The 17,120-nt window shown below is 41.8% G+C and overlaps 1 protein-coding gene and 1 pseudogene across 2 annotated transcripts; both read left to right on the forward strand.

Moving 5' to 3' along the window:
* Window positions 1-17,120, forward strand: part of LOC118372693 (gastrula zinc finger protein XlCGF57.1-like) — a 150,374-nt pseudogene that overhangs the window by 128,104 nt on the left and 5,150 nt on the right.
* On the forward strand, window positions 1,881-7,957 carry LOC127930195 (zinc finger protein 239-like). Of its 2 annotated transcripts, XM_052519767.1 has the most exons (5): window positions 1,881-2,456; window positions 4,581-4,806; window positions 5,433-5,613; window positions 5,699-6,102; window positions 6,784-7,957. In XM_052519767.1, the coding sequence occupies exons 4-5, from the start codon at window positions 6,027-6,029 to the stop codon at window positions 7,716-7,718; spliced, it is 1,011 nt and encodes a 336-aa protein (XP_052375727.1). In that variant the 5' UTR covers window positions 1,881-2,456; window positions 4,581-4,806; window positions 5,433-5,613; window positions 5,699-6,026; the 3' UTR covers window positions 7,719-7,957. The 2 variants fall into 2 exon arrangements, with proteins under 2 accessions (XP_052375727.1, XP_052375726.1); XM_052519766.1 differs by lacking the exons at window positions 4,581-4,806; window positions 5,699-6,102 and having other exon boundaries at window positions 1,885-2,456.

Genomic DNA, 17,120 nt, shown 5'->3' on the forward strand with positions numbered 1-17,120 from the left:
CAAAATACACGTTAGGAAAATGTTAAGATCATTGAAGCAAATTAAAAAGAGTAAGGGACCAATTATGGACCGTTGCATGAAGAAGGTGAAGAGTGAAGAACATTTTGACTCTGACTCCAATATTACATGAATGCTAAAGACCCATAATTGTATCAATGAATCTAGCCAAGGTAGCGAGCCTTGAGTCACCACTCAGAATACTATACGATGCAAGTGTCTAGGTTTACCGTTATGCATTCATTAAAAGACTAAGTGACGAGCTAATATCTTGCAATCAATGATCTAGCATTAAAGGTAAGAATCTCTGGATTAACTATCTAATATTAGCTAAATGTAGTAATGACTAAATTGGCTACATTTCTTTAAATTGACGATTCTGGGACCTGTCATGGGCAAGTTTTAAAATGTCACAATACATGTTAGTGATGTTGTCGGCTAGAGATGATGTGCAAGAGCTTTTAAGGGATTTGTTTCATTGCATGATGTCTACTTTCATGCTAATTAGCATTAGTGACATTTGAGATTAAAAAGAGCAGACTATATTTATAAAAGTCACCTTGTCCGAGAGATTTTCACAGTAAGCAAAATGTCTCCCCAGGGTAAGCCTATGGGAAATCCCCTATAGGGAAAAATTAATGGTGGATAGCAATTGGAACCATTTCCTTGTTTGGCCACCAGGTTTTATGGGTTTTATGACTCGGCCATGTGGGGCTCTAAAGAGAGGACTAGTAATGGCACTTTTTTTATAGGCACGAATTTTCCATGGTTCATTGGACGAAGCCTGTGGGGAAAATGTAACAGTGTTTTTGTATGGTGTTCGGATAAATGCTGAAAATAAGGACTGTTGTAAACACAGGTTTAGGAGATCTTATTAGATTTGTTCCAGAATCTTTATCAGCTAACGTCACTTGTGAATTTAAGAATATATTTAACTAAAAAAGCATATAAATCACAAACACTACATTATTCATAAAGGTCATATTAACTGATGGCTATTATCTCATAGATCAAAACATATAAGATCTCCTTAGCCAGTGCTGACCTTATTTTCAGTGTTTATTCCAAAACTTCTATTTTTTCCCAATGGGATGGCTGAATGAGCCAAAGGTAAATAATTTCTGAGTTTTAAGACTACAAGCTGAAGAGCTCATATAGCTCGACATTGACATGATTTGTTTACGATGGCGAGGTACTTCCTGTATAGACACGAATTCCCTTCCTTGACTACTTCCTTCCAGCACTGTGTATCAGGGAGATTCCTAGATGTGAGAAGTGTGCAGGAGGACCTGAGAGAAAGGAATGTGTAGTATTGATGTAAAAAGTTGTGTGTATAAACTGTAGGGGTACACATGGTGCTGGAGATCAGATGTGTCCGGTGAGAGAAAGACAGGTTGAGGTTACCAGGATCACAGTAGTGCAGAAAGTGTTGTATGCTGAGGCAGTGAAGAGAGTAGTAGAGGAAGAAGGGTCCAGGGTGAAAGATCCTGAGAGGATCTCTGTGATTAGGTAGAGGTCACTAGAGAATGATAGGAATAACATGATACAGAAAGGTTGTTTTGTTTTGTTTTCATGGCCATGGTTGTCAACTGTACCACGGGAATATAATGTAAAACACAGTGGATAGATGTTGTGGTGGCAGCTGTTGAGAAGTACTTGGGTGTACAATATTTTACTGCAGAGTTACAAGGTGTTTTGAACAATAATATCCCGTCCTCCCAGTCTGCTGGCCTGGTGTTGAATCAAAGGGCCAAAGTAGTGGAATAGTAATGTTTTAATGGGTGTAAGGTTAGTTTGTTTTTCACAAAGTGTAGTGAGTTATCACTACAGAATAGTAGTCTGATGCACAGCCAATACACTAAGTGGCAGCATGCACCAATAATAGTTTGCGGACCGCCATAACACTAACGAAGAAGTAGACCACTTCCTTCACAGCTCAGCGCAGCTCTGCTCGGTGAAGCGGAATAACTATAGGTCCACTGACTACTGTGGAGGTTGCATTGTTGTAAATGCTTCATGGCCCCTGCAGATTTTGGATTAAATATACATCAGCTTTTACCGGTTCCCTGCACGGATAGCGCTGCTGTAATCAGTCTGCTATTTTATAGGCTACACTTACTGGGCCTCAGACAATTAAAACTATCTGGACTCTTGAAGAGGACGTTGTTCTAACAGACTCTCGGGTTGAGTTAGATGATAACAGACATAAGGATTGTTGGTGAATAAGGTGTTGAACGTTTTCTTGACTCTAATAGAACCAGTAAAATCTTATCCAGGATCTTTCTGAAGTAAGATTACTTTAGATTAATCGAGTTTTGATATTTAAGAGGACGTTTGATTGCTTTGGTCTAGCTGTGACAAACAAAGTAACTGTAGTGTAAACTAGCTACAGATTAACTGTCACGTTTTTATTATTTGAAGAAACGTTGAAAGAAAGAATAGCTTCCACGATGGATCGGGTAAGTTTGGTTTACTTTTATTAACAGTATTCCTACTGTGGTGTATAACATGTCGAGGCCTAGTTTTAACAATAGTTGATCTTCCATATCTCTTCGCTCCATTTGAACAGCTGGACAAAATAAACAATGGTGGTAATAAACATTTGGGATATTTTGTCCGTCACCAAAGTAGCCTACTAGCCTAAAGCACACAGATTGATACAAGGCAATGCGCAACGAGCAGGTAAAGTCAGAACCATGGAGAAATAATGAGGGCAAAGCTACATCTTGCAGCACCGGGGTCACCGGGAAGCCAAGGCAGAAAAAGAGCCATATTACAACCTATATGTTGTGATGATTGCTTTGTTTGCTCTATAATAACAACCTGTTAGTTCATATGCCTTGACACAACCGAGACAAGAAGGTGGCTGAATAAATTCAAATACACCTTTTGTTCAATCATAAAACATGTTGGATGTGAAACGGCTAGCTAGTTAGCTAGTTAGCGCGCAAATAGCATTTCAATCGGTGAAGTCGCTCGCTTTGAGACCTTGAAGTAGTGAGAGCCGCGGCTTCTGTGGAGCGATGGGAACACAGACAACAGTCGTGGGTGACTGTTTGGGTGCAGAGGGTCCCTGGTTCTAGCCTGGGTATGCGCGAGGGGACGGACTAAAGCTATACTACATGTAACAACAAACAGTTACACGACCTACATTTTCCAACGTTTTCAGAATACTAAACAACTATTGATTTAGAGTTACCGCAGGTCAAAAAGGAAACAGGCGCTGCCTCCAATATTCAAACACCATTTCAACTTCAACATCCTCTAATCAGCTATGCTTAGTCTACTACAGTGACAACTAAAATATACCAAAAACCAGGGGTGCAATTTTCACTGGGGATGGAGTGAACATGTCCCCACCACGTTCTGAAATTGACATTTTGTCCCCTCTGAGTTTTATCATTGTACTGTGATACTAAATGAGGAGACTGTGTGCTTTAGGATCATTATGTAATCATTATGTCCACCCACTTCTGAAACGCCCCTGCCAAAACATGATTTAGTCCGATCAACCTAAGCTTAATATGATGCATCTATTCATGTGCATGCAAGTAGAAAAAAAAACATGTTGACTCACCCAACTGGTGGAGAAATGCAAATGCCATCTTCCTCTGTCAATAAGTACATGCTTTTAGTTTTTTTTCTGTCCTCTGTGACCTGGCTAAGGTGCTTGCACACTAGCCTTGTAAACCTCTATTCATGGGCAACGATGCCCCAGGCCAGCTAGTTAATAGCCCCTTTTCAAATGATTACTCTTTTTGATAAGTAACTGTGAGATGCTCATCTCACTACACTGTCCCCCTCCCCAAATGTTTATTTTATTGTTTTAGATTCCATTATATTCCTGTCGTGAGTGTTCCGTATTTTCTGCACCTACTTCGCTAAAAGTCTTGCAAATAAAACGGCACTATTGCTTCCATAAAGTGACCATTGGACTTAAAATGTTTGACAACATTTGTAGGTGCAACAGTTTATCAAATGTATAACGTATCACTTTCAAGTGCACATTTATGTCCACTAAGAACCATTGACTACCTTTTTGTATATTATTTCTGCAAATGCCAACTTCGTTTCAGCCAAATCTCAGAGTTCTAACCTGGTCAGCATCTCTGTTGCTTGGCAACAATGGTGGCAGGGTGGAAATCTCTCCTCTGGAACAGGGTAGATGTTACTGTCTTTGGGGAAATGGTGGAGGCCATCTCTGTCACTCCCCTTAGTGATGTGGTCACCCTCTCCTGTTGGGCATGCAGGTCATTGGTCCACATATGAATGATGATATGGCTTAGGGAGCCAAGCTGGGCCACAGTAGCTCTGTCCGTTGTGGTGCACCATAACTTTGACAGAATTTTATTTTGGAAAAGTTGATTCTCTAATATAAGCTTGCCATTTGATTGATGGGAGTAATTACAAGCCATGAGATGGGGATGGAGGGGGTCAGCTGGGTTGGTGCATTGTTTGGTTGGATTGGTTTGTATGTTCTGATTCAGCTGTTGTCCTGGTCCAAGGTGTTTGTGGAACTCTTTGTAGAGTGGATAGTGGTGGTTGAGAAATGCCTGCCTTGGCTCATGTAGCTCCTTCTACAGGTCCTGCATGTGGCCAGTGTTGACTGTACTGGACAGCTCCTCTCTAAGTCTGCAGGCTTCCATCCTGAGAGTCTGGTTGTCCTCCTCAACATTGTTCATTGCACACTGCTGCTCCCGGATCTCCTCCCTATGCTGACGCACCAGGCTGATCATCTCCTCTATAAGATGCTGTGGTGCAGGTGTCACGTGTGAGAGAGAGGCATGCTCAGGGCTGTGTCTGCTGCAGGTAATGGAGGGAGAGGGACACTGGGGACTACATACTGGGGCACAGAAGGAGTGGAGGCTGTTGTGGGTAGTGACAGTGGAGATGTTGTAGGTAGTGACAGTGGAGATGTTGTAAGTGCAGCAACAAAATGTTTTATTTAGGATAGGATAAGTAATCCTTCTCACCCCCCTAAAAGATTTAGATGCACTATTGTAAAGTGGCTGTTCCACTGGATGTCATAAGGTGAATGCACCAATTTCTAAGTCGCTCTGGATAAGAGCGTCTGCTAAATGACTTAAATGTAAATGTAGTCGAAGTAGTAGACCCAATCAATCAGAAATATTTGGTCTCGCCTCCTGAGTGGGGCAGTGGTCTAAGGTACTGCATCGCAGTGCTAGAGGCATCGCTACAGAACCGGGTTCCATCCCTGGTGCGGCTGGCTTACGGGTGAAGCAAGCAGTGTGTCAAGAAGCAGTGCGGCTTGGCAGGGTTGTATTTCGGGAGGACACATGGCTCTCGAACTTCGCCTCTCCTGAGGCCGTACTGGAATTGCAGCGATGGGACAAGACTGTTAATTACCAATTGGAAATCATGAAATGGAGGGTAATAATTATAATTCTATGTACAATACTTCCTGTGGTCACCAGGACAGAGCTGGTCCGTCCCCCTCCACCCTGCCAGAGTCCCCGGGTTGCAACTCTCCCGGTAGCGCCTTACTGCTGGGTCTGAAGAGGGTGGCTTCATTGCTGATCGACTGCAGGAAAATACCAGGGCAGAGTGGATCTTCGAGAGGTGGACACGAGGAAAATGGAGATTTGATTTCATCAAGTAAGAACAATGTTCCATGTGGATTAGACTACATTCTGCTACTGAAACTTCTGTTAATTGATAAACAATATACACTCCTTGCCAGTTTATTAGGTACACCCATCTTGTACCGGATCGGAGCTGCCTTTTTCTCCAGAACAGCCGTAATTCTTCGGGGCATTGATTCTACAAGGCGCCGGAATTTTTCCAGAGGGATGTTGATCCATGCTGACGCGATGGCATCACGCAGTTGCTGCAGATTGGACAGCGTCACATTCATGCTGCCAACAGCCCGTTCCATCTCATCCCAAAGATGCAACAATGTTCAGATTGGCTGTGGTGTTAAATCGTTGCTCAGTTGATATCAAGGTACCTAACATGTGCCAGGAAGACATTCCCCACACCAGTACACCACCGCCAGGCTGAATGTGTCCATGGGCTCATGCTTTGCACACCAAATCCAGACTGCCATCAGCATGACGCAACAAAAACCGGGATTTGTCGGACCAGGTAATGTTTTCCAGGGTAGCCTAGTGGTTAGAGCGTTGGACTAGTAACCGTAAGGTTGCAAGTTCAAACCCCCGAGCTGACAAAGTACAAATCTATCGTTCTGCCCCTGATCAGGCAGTTAACCCACTGTTCCTAGGCCGTCATTGAAATAAGAATTTGTTCTTAACTGACTTGCCTAGTTAAATAAAGGTTAAAAAAATATATAATAATTGTCCAGTGTTGATCGCGTGCCCTCTGGAGCCGGTTCTTATTTTTAGTTAATAGGAGTGGAACCCGGTGCGGTCCTCTGCTGTAATAGCCCACCCGTGACGAGGATCGACTAGTTATGCGTTCCGTGATGCCGTTCTGCACCACTGTTGTACTGCGCTGTTATTTTTGTGGCCCGCCTGTTAGCTGGAACGATTCTTGCCATTCTCCTTCAACCTCCAACCTGTTTTCACCCACAGGACTGCCGCTGACATTGTCTTTTGTTTGTCACTCATTTCTAACGTTTAATCAAACAGTAACTGAATGTCTCTACCTGTCTGCCTGCTTTTGGTAGCAAACCACAGCCACGTGACCCACTGTCTGACAGTGTACCTAATAAACTGGTCACTGAGTGTACTGTATTTATTGATGATAATTATTTGTTTATGGACACGTATTTCATAAACCTAGTTATTCAATGTCTTCGTTTCACAGGGGACACACCTAAACGTGGTTATCTCGGTGGGAGCGGCTTATCTGCTCACCTTCAACCACATGTTGCTGACGAGGCAGAGAAGAGTCTCTCCAGATCAGAACACTTCAAGAAACACCAGCAGAGACGTACAGGGAAGAAACCTCACCACTGCTGCTCTGATTGTGGGAAGAATTTCACTAGCCGGAGTTGCTTCATTATTCACCAGCGGATTCACACCGGCGAGAGACCGTACTTCTGCTCTCAGTGTGGGAAGAGGCACATCTCTGCAGGGCGTCTTAAAGAACACCAAAGAATCCATACAGGAGAGAAACCTTACAGATGCTCACAGTGTGGGAAGAGTTTTGCTCTATCTGGCACCTTAAAATCTCATCTGAGAATACATACAGGAGAGAAACCCTACTGCTGCTCTCAGTGTGGGAGGAGTTTTACTGTATCTACCGCCTTAAAATCTCATCTGAGAGTCCATACAGGAGAGAAACCGTACTGCTGCTTTCAGTGTGGGAAGGGTTTTGCTGTATCTAGTGCCTTAAAATCGCATTTGATAATTCATACTGGCGAGAGGCCTTACCCCTGCCTTCGTTGTGGGAAAAGCTTTGTTAGTGCAGGAAACCTAACTGTACACAAGCGGATACACACTGGAGAGAGGCCTTATAGCTGTGATCAGTGTGGGAAGAGCTTTGCTCTAGCTTCCGTTCTGACTTCACACCGGCACATACACACTGGAAAGAAACCTTATAGCTGTGAACAGTGTGGGAAGAGCTTTGCCGTAGCTTCCTCCCTGACTAGACACCAGCGAACACACACTGGAGAGAAACCTTATGTTTGTCTTTGTGGAAAGAGCTTTGCTCAGTTAGGGACAATGAAAAGTCACCAGAAAACTAAAACGTGCCGTATTTCATCTCCATCCTATACGGCAACTGTTCCAAATCCCTAAATAAACTATCAACAAAAAACCTATATTGAACAGGCATATCCATCTCCCATTGTTAAACAGTTGACTTAGTTTGATCACCATGGTAACCTGGAGCATAATATGCAGCTCTGATCCAGCATCAGGTCTCCCCTGTGTCTATGTAATATCACACAATGGGATTTAAATGGATAAATGTTATCATAGAAGATGTCATAGTCAACCTGTGTGTGTGTGTGTGTGTGTGTGTGTGTGTGTGTGTGTGGTCATAAAACTAATCAATGATACATTGGATAATCGGTCAAGGTAAGAACTATGCATATTGTCTTGTAACACCGGTTAATGTAATAACTTTTAGATGTGTAATGTAATATCTTGTACCCCAGAAATTGAACGTAAATCACAGAAAATAGATGCTGTGGTGGCAGCTGCAGAGACTTATTTGGCTATATGAGATTTGGCTTCAGAAGAGTTGCATGGTGTGTTGAAGGGTGATGTCCCGTCCTCCCAGGCTGTAGGGGTGGTGCAGGAGCAGATCGGGTCAAAGTAGTGGAATGGGGTAGTGGGTTTTTAATGTGAAGGTGGCAGCTGCTGAGAAGTACCTGGTTGTACAATATTTTACTGCAGGAGAGTTATAATAGATGTTTTGAGAAGGAAATATATATGAACTCAGCAAAAAATGAAACGTCCTCACACTGTCAACTGCGTTTATTTTCAGCAAACTTAACATGTGTAAATATTTGATGAACATAAGATAAACAGAGACATAAACTGAACAAGTTCCACAGACATGTGACTAACAGAAATTGAATAACGTGTCCCTGAACAAAGGGGGGGGAGGGTCAAAATCAAAATGTATAGTCAGTATCTGGTGTGGCCACCAGCTGCATTAAGTACTCCAGTGCATCTCCTCCTAATGGACTGCACCAGATTTGCCCGTTCTTGCTGTGAGATGTTACCCCACTCTTCCACCAAGGCACCTGCAAGTTCCCGGACATTTCTGTGGGGAATGGCCCTAGCCCTCACCCTCCGATCCAACAGCTTCCAGACATGCTCGATGCGATTGAGATCCGGGCTCTTCGCTGGCCATGGCAGAACACTGACATTCCAGTCTTGCAGGAAATCACACACAGAACAAGCAATATGGCTGGTGGCGTTGTCATGCTGGAGGGTCATGTCAGGATGAGCCTGCAGGAAGGGTACCACATGATGGAGGAGGATGTCTTCCCTGTAACGCACAACGTTGAGATTGCCTGCAATGACAACAAGCTCAGTCTGATGATGCTGTAACACAACGCCCCAGACCATGACGGACCCTCCACCTCCAAATCGATCCCGCTCCAGAGTACAGGCCTCGGTGTAACGCTCATAACTTCTACGATAAACGCGTGAGACAAAACCGTGATTCGTCAGTGAACAGCACTTTTTGCCAGTCCTGTCTGGTCCAGCGACGGTGGGTTTGTGCCCGTAGGTGAAGTTGTTGCCAGTCATGTCTGGTGAGGACCTGCCTTACAACTGGCCTATAAGCCCTTAGTCCAGCCTCTCTCAGCCTATTGCGGACAGTCTGAGCACTGATGGAGGGATTGTGTGTTCCTGGTGTAACTCTGGCAGTTGTTGTTGCCATCCTGTACCTGTCCGGCAGGTGTGATGTTCAAATGTACCGATCCTGTACAGGTGTTACACGTGGTCTGCCGCTGCGAGGACGATCAGCTGTCAGTCCTGTCTCCCTGTAGTCTTCGGTGTCTCACAGTACGGACATTGCAATTTATTGCCCTGGCCACATCTGCAGTCCTCATGCCTCCTTGCAGCATACCTAAGGCACGTTCATGCAGGTGAGCAAGGGACCCTGGACATCTTTCTTTTGGTGTTTTTCAGAGTCAGTAGAAAGGCCTCTCATTAGTGTCCTATGTTTTCATAACTGTGACCATAATTGCCTACCGTCTGTAAGCTGTAAGTGTCTTAACGACCGCTCCACAGGTGCATGTTGATTAATTGTTTATGGTTCATTGAAAAAGCATGGAAACAGTGTTTAAACCCTTTACAGTGAAGATGTGTGAAGTTATTTGGGTTTAAAAAATTATCTTTGAAAGACAGGGTCCTGAATAAGGGCCGTTTTCATTTTTTGCTGAGTGTTGCAGTTGAAGTCAGAAGTTTACATACACCTTAGCCAAATGCATTTAAACTCAGTTTTTCACAATTCCTGACATTTAATCATAGTAAAAATTCCCTGTCTTAGGTCAATAAGGATCACCACTTTATTTTAAGAATGTGAAATGTCAGAAAAATATTCTCAGTGGGTCATAAGTTTACATACTCTAAATTAGTATTTGGTAGCATTGCCTTTTAAATTGTTTAACTTGGGTCAAACGTTTCGGGTAGCCTTCTACAAGCTTCCCACAATAATTTGGGTGAATTTTAGCCCATTCCTCCTGACAGAGCTGGTGTAACTGAGTCAGGTTTGTAGGCATCCTTGCTCGCACACGCTTTTTCAGTTCTGCCCACAAATTTTCTATGGTATTGAGGTCAGGGCTTTGTGATGGCCTCTAAAATACTTTGAATTTGTTGTCCTTAAGCCATTTTGCCACGACTTTGGAAGTATGCTTGGGGTCATTGTCCATTTGGAAGACCCATTTGCGACCAAGCTTTAACTTCCTGACTGATGTCTTGAGATGTTGCTTCAATATATCCACATAATTTTCCCATCCTCACGATGCCATCTATTTTGTGAAGTGCACCAGTACCTCGTGCAGCAAATCACCCCCACAACATGATGTTCTCAGCCACCCTCAAAAGGTCCTTTGCTGTTGTTCTGGGAGTTTTGATTTGCAGCGGCCTTTCAGGTTTTCGATATAGGACTCATTTTCTGTGGATATAGAAACCTGTTTCCTCCAGCATCTTCACACGGTCCTTTGCTGTTGTTCTGGGATTGATTTGCACTTTTCGCATCAAAGTACGTTAATCTCTAGGAGACAGAACGCGTCTCCTTCCTGAGCAGTATGATGGCTGTGTGGTCCCATGGTGTTTATACTTGCATACTAATGTTTGTACAGGTGAACATGGTACCAGAATTTGAGGCCTACAATATTATTTTCTGAGGTCTTGGCTGATTCCTTTTAATTTTCCCATGATGTTAAGCAAACAGGCACTGAGTTTGAAGGTAGGTCTTGAAATACATCCACAGGTACACCTCCAATTGACTCAAATGTCAATTAGCCTATCAGAAGCTTTTAAAGCCATGACATTATTTTCTGGAATTTTCCAAGCTGATTAAAGGCACAGTCAACGTTTAGTGTATGTAAACTTCTGACCCACTGAAATTGTGATGCAGTGAATTATAAGTGAAATAATCTGTCTGTAAACAATTGTTGGAAAAATGACTTGTCATGCACAAAGTGGACGTCCTAACCGAGTTGCCAAAACTATAGTTTGTTCACAAGAAATTTGTGGAGTGGTTAAATTACAAGTTTTATTGACTCCAACCTAAGTGTATGTAAGTATTATGACTTCAATGTATGTATGTATGTATGTATGTATGGTAATGTATGTATGGTAATGTATGTATGGTAATGTATGTATGTATGTATGTATGTATGGTAATGTATGTATGGTAATGTAATTAATGTTGGTTTGGTGAAATTGTCTTTCTTTTTTGTATTTAACATGTAACATGATTGAAACACCCACTACTGCAGAGTAGGTGGCAGCATGCACAACCATGCAAATGCCATGACACCGAAGAAGACCATTTCCGAATGCCTGACTTCTGTGGAGGAAGCATCGCCTTAAATACTGTATGGCGACCCGTCATTCAGGGCATGTGGGCAGAAAATATATATATTTGTAAAAAAAAAAATGTTGGCTGTTGTTTTGCCATTAATACATGTTTCATATCAGTTTGCAAACTATTTTTAAAAATGTATAAATAATTGAGTTAATAAAGCTGCATACAAATGTTTCTTTCTTTCTTAAGGCAGCTCCAAAATGCAGGTGTTTCAAGCCTAGCTCAGTGCTTTCTGTGGTTGTGGGGCAGCCAGCGGAGAACACAGGACATTGTGGTTGGTAATGTTCTCTAGTTACGCTGTGTTGCACATTTTCTTAACATTTGTCATAATTAGCAATGAATTTGTATCCCCTCTTGTCGGCCTTCGACTGCATATTTTCTTCCAACCTGAAAACGTTGTGAAGCCAAGCCCATTTTCTGAATTTCATTATGCGCCCAAAAAGTACGGAAATGGTGTCCATTGCTTGTATACCTCATATTTTGGCGAATGTAGTACGACAACCCGGGACTTTTTGGCATACTAACTATGACTAATAAGCACACTACATGCTCAATTTACCTCACAAATAGTATGGTTAGTATTAGAGGTCGACCGATTTTAATTAGGGCCTATTTTCAAGTTTTCATAACAATCGGACATTTTTGGACACTGATTTTGCCAATTTCTTTTATTTTTTTTTACACCTTTTATTTAATCTTTATTTAACTAGGCAAGTCAGTTAAGAACACATTCTTATTTTCAATGACGGCCTAGGAATGGTGGGTTAACTGCCTCGTTCAGGGGCAGAACGACAGATTGGCACCTTGTCAGCTCGGGGGATCCAATCTTGCAACCTTAATTACCTAGTCCAACGCAATAACGACCTGCCTCTCATTGCACTCCACAAGGAGACGAACTGCCTGTTACGCGAATGCAGTAAGCCAAGGCAAGTTGCTAGCAGCTCTTCATTGTGCGTCAAGCTTTGCGCTGTTTGACTTCAAGCCTGTCAACTCCCGACATGAGGCTGGTGTAACTGAAGTGTAATAGCGCTTCAAACGTCACTCGCTCTGAGACTTGGAGTGGTTGTTTCCCTTGCTCTGCATGGGTAACGCTGCATTGAGTGTGGCTGTTGTCGTTGTGTTTCTGGTTCGAGCCCAGGGAGGAGCAATGAGAGGGACGGAAGCTATACTGTTACCCTGGCAATACTAAAGTGTCTATAAGAACATCCAATAGTCAAAGGTTAATGAAATACAAATGGTATAGAGGGAAATAGTCCTGTAATTCATATAATAACTACAACCTAAAACTTCTTACCTGGGAATATTGAAGACTCATGTTAGGAACCACCAGCTTTCATATGTTCTGAGCAAGGAACTGAAACGTTAGCTTTCTTACATGGCACAGATTGCACTTTTACTTTCTTCTCCAAAACTTTGTTTTTGAATTATTTAAACCAAATTGAACATGTTTCATTATTTATTTGAGGCTAAATTGATTTTTATTGATGTATTATATTAAGTTAAAATAAGTGTTCATTCAGTATTGTTGTAATTGTTATTATTACAAATAAATAAATACAAATTGGCCGATTTTTAATCGGCATCGGCTTTTTTGGTCCTCCAATAATCGGTAGCGAGGTTGAAAATCATAATCGGTCGACCTCTAGTTAGTATGTGTATTCGAACACGGGTTAGGTCACAGATCTTTGGGGAGCTCGACTGGGAAAATACGGTTTGAACAGTCGTCCAACTCGGAATTCCATTTAGTGAACCTGGGCCTCTAGAGCTCTGACCTGAAAATCACTGACGTCATGATTCAACCTTTGTTTTTCCCCCCCCAGAGTTTTCAGTTGTCTTGAAAGCACCATAAATCCAGAGAATGCCAGACTTTGGTTACAAAATTTGCCCACAAGAAGGACCGTCGCCCACCTTCCTGTTCAAGTGAGCACAGGGCCACATGGTGAGTCCAAAAATGTCTTGTATGCTGCTGCATAAATGATGTAATATGCCAGGGAGATATGTATACTGTAGTTAAATAAGTAATACTAAGTGTATGTTGTGTAGTAAGCTGTTAATGGCCCATGTGCCTCACCTTAATAATTTTGTACCTTTCCCCTCATAACTTAGCCTACTGTTCTGACTTGGTGGTGTATGTTTAGCCTATAGCCTGTTTTAGATACAATATTCAATGACAAAATGTAAGAGCTTTCATCGTCTGCTTACATACCCCCTTTATTTATCCTACAGTCTGACTTGGTGTACAGGGAGAATAGTCTACTGTAAGACCAGCCCATATTTTGTCACTGTACATTTCAAAAGTGCTGAACAAATAGTTATATTGACTGTTACTTTATATTGATTACTACTACGTTGTTCATTGTCTTAATTGAAATTACGGATTGCCTCATCTGCTCATCGTTCCCTTATGTCATAGTTTGTACATCTCAATTGTCAGTGGAAACCACATTTGTTTAAGCAAGTCAGCCATATCAGCTATGTTTTTTTAAAGGCAGTAAATGAGGCTGAATGAACTGTTAGGCTGCCAGACAAGGCGCTGTTAATAGTAAGGGTAAGGATTCACTCCATGGTGCTAATACTTTGTGGGCAACATTTGTCACTGTTACAGTGCAATTAATGTATTGTTTAGTGTTCTGTTGTTGCTTTGCTGACATGCATCCCCAAAAATGTTTGGGGTTTGCCCCACCAAGATTTACATGCTGAAATCGTCACTGGCTTTACTGGTTCACTGCACGGATAGCGTAGTGGTAATCAGTCTGTTATTTACGAGGCTACTCTTACTGGGCCTCAGCCAATAACAATATCTGGACTCTGGAAGAGAACGTTGTCAGAGAGGAAGCCCAACTCGAGCCACCTAGCCATGGTCTAATTTGAAGGACAATAGCAAGGGATTTCACTAATCTCAAATTCGGCCTGTCACTTTACAGCAAACCAAAACCAGCCATAGACAGCAAGTTGTTTTTGTTGTTTCTATAAATACCTTAGAATGGTTGTGATTTAAATTAGATTTTATTTGCAAATGTTAAAATAATGCAACCACACGTGGACATAATGCAGTTGCAATCATTGAGGATGACACCAAAAATCTGATAATCTGATAAAATAATTTAAAATTCAAATAGATTAATGATATATTGATTATAGCAAAAACAACCTACATTTTTGACATTAATTTAACATACTATATATTTGAGACAATACTAACAGTTATTTTCTAGCAATAAATGAATCCTTAAACCGCATCACCCACTTGTAGAAAAGTGTTTGACTGTGTACAGTAGGTGGCGGTACAATTTAAACAACACAGAAGAAGCCGAAACACATCAACAGGAAGTGCTTTGTTACCGTCCTCTTGCGTTTTTAAACCAAATACAGATCCACAGGCTTTTGCTGGGTCTTTTCGGATGTAAAATTAGTCTACATGAGACGTTTATTTGTCCCAATTTTAAATCGAGTTTTGATAATTAATTAGGTGTGATCTAGCTTTTATTTGTTTGAACGCTACGACAAGGAAATTAACTGCAGTGTGCACAATTTACTGTCTTGTTTGTTATTTGAAACGTTGAAGAACGAATACAGTAGCTTCCACTATGGATCGGGTAAGTTTGTTTGACTTGTATTAACAGTATGCCCACTGTGGTGTTTAACATGTCTAGGTCTTCATCTTTGAACTTTTCAATAACCATGAGTCCGATTTGAACAGCAGGAGAAAATGAACCACGGTGGTAATTTCAGCCAAGTAGCCTACTAGCTCATCGCACACAGATGGATGAAACAAGGCAATGCGCAACAAGCAGGTCAAGTCAGAACCAGGGAGAAATAATTAGGAATCGCCGACACCAATTATGTATATAAACCCTGGATTGTTGATGCTATATATTGACCATTGAGAGGCTTTGAAGCCACCGGTTAACCTCTGAGGTATTTTCTGAACACCTTCTCACTTTTTCTCCAGTTTGACCACACACACCGTTTACACACATTTTTGGTGCCCAAATAAAGAAAAGGACAGTTGAAAAGAGGTGATTATTGTTGCTAGGCTACCAGTTACGGTGCTGTTAGCTTGTGTTTTCCCGCGTCTTTATGCGGAAGTAAAACAACAATGATAGCTCGTGTCGAATAATGATATGGAGTTAATACTAGTCAAATTACTGAGCATGTTCTCAACGCAAATATCTATCAGATTGTCCTTATTTAGCATATCAAGATCCTAATGTGGTCCACAGTCGGGCCTATCAAAACAAATTTTCTGTCACATGCGGGAATACAACGGTTGTAGACTTTACAGTGAAATGCTTAACGTTACTTACAATAAGGAGACCAGATTTCTGAAATGAAAACCGGGGACATTTCCAGTTCGGCGGTCAATATATCATTAAAATATCCAATGTTATTATCTGACATAAAAAAAGGGGGACACTTAAGGGTTCATGTATTTAGTCTTAACAGGCCCACTGTGATAGAGAAAACAACTATACTACAGAAACACTACAGACAAGACAGAACTGTCCAATCTGAACAGCCATTCAGTGGTCCTGCTAGTCTGGGTAGAATAAGAGCATAAGTGAACATGAGCAAAATTGGGGGAAAAAACAGGCAATAGTATATGTGAAATACTTAACAACACAATAAAGAAATAAGACAATGACGTGATTGGTAACTACATAATATAGTTTATACCAACCTAATCTGTATATTTCTCAGAAGAATGTATCTTCTTAAAGCATTTCTCTGTCTTTGGCCTGCTTCTCCATGAACTCCTGGCAGGGGAGGTTGAAGTTTGTCTTCACAATAAGCACGGCCTTGATGGTAGGAACAGTGAACCTATTTCTTGCTGCTGTCCATATATCATTCATTATGTTTCTTGGGGAGAGCCATTGTACCTCTGTCTGCTCTTATTACTCTTTTCCTTCCTCCAGTCTTTCTCCTCTTTTCTTCACTCATCTTACTGCTCTTTCTTCCTTTCTCCTTTTTCCTTACATACATGCATACATACATACATACATACATACATACATACATACATACATACATACATACATACATACATAGCTTGCTTGTGATGGCATGTGTCAGGCTCTCCACATTGGATGTGTAGATGATGTGCATCTGGTGAAGCTTTTAGGTTAAATAAAGCCTCATGTTGTTTGCACATGCATGTGTCACGATCTGCCGATGTTGGAAGCACAACCCAGTAGGAGGGGAAGTGTGCAGAACAGTGAGTATGATAGACGGAGGTTGGTTTGCTCATCTAGGAACTTAAAATGGAGGGTCTTCATTGAATCCACCATCTTTTCTGCATTTTCTTTTTTGTCACCTTTTTCTCTTTTTTTCCTGTTGTGATCCTGCTGACATCGTCACATAAAAATAATCATCTCACCGTTGATCTCAGCGTGTCAGCAATCCCCTTGTGCTTCTTCCTCTGGTACCTGTAGACATTTTAATTTACCAGTTGTATCCACAACCTCCTCTGCCAATCTCTGCAACCTGTACTTCAGGATTTTGCTGGTGACTATTCCTGCAATGACTTGTCTGTCACTCTCTCTCTTTGAATGTGTACTTGTTATGTACATCCTCAGCTACTGCTGTATGAAACAACAGGGTTCTCCTTAGGGATGTGCCTGAGATTTGCCGAACCAACTTGTTGA

Source organism: Oncorhynchus keta, chromosome 5 (assembly GCF_023373465.1).
Source record: "Oncorhynchus keta strain PuntledgeMale-10-30-2019 chromosome 5, Oket_V2, whole genome shotgun sequence".
Classification (NCBI taxonomy): domain Eukaryota; kingdom Metazoa; phylum Chordata; class Actinopteri; order Salmoniformes; family Salmonidae; genus Oncorhynchus; species Oncorhynchus keta.

Coding starts and splice junctions, on each gene's coding strand:
- LOC127930195 (XM_052519766.1), top strand. Junction 5,614..6,783: donor TGGAGATTTGATTTCATCAA/GTAAGAACAATG, acceptor TTCGTTTCACAG/GGGACACACCTAAACGTGGT.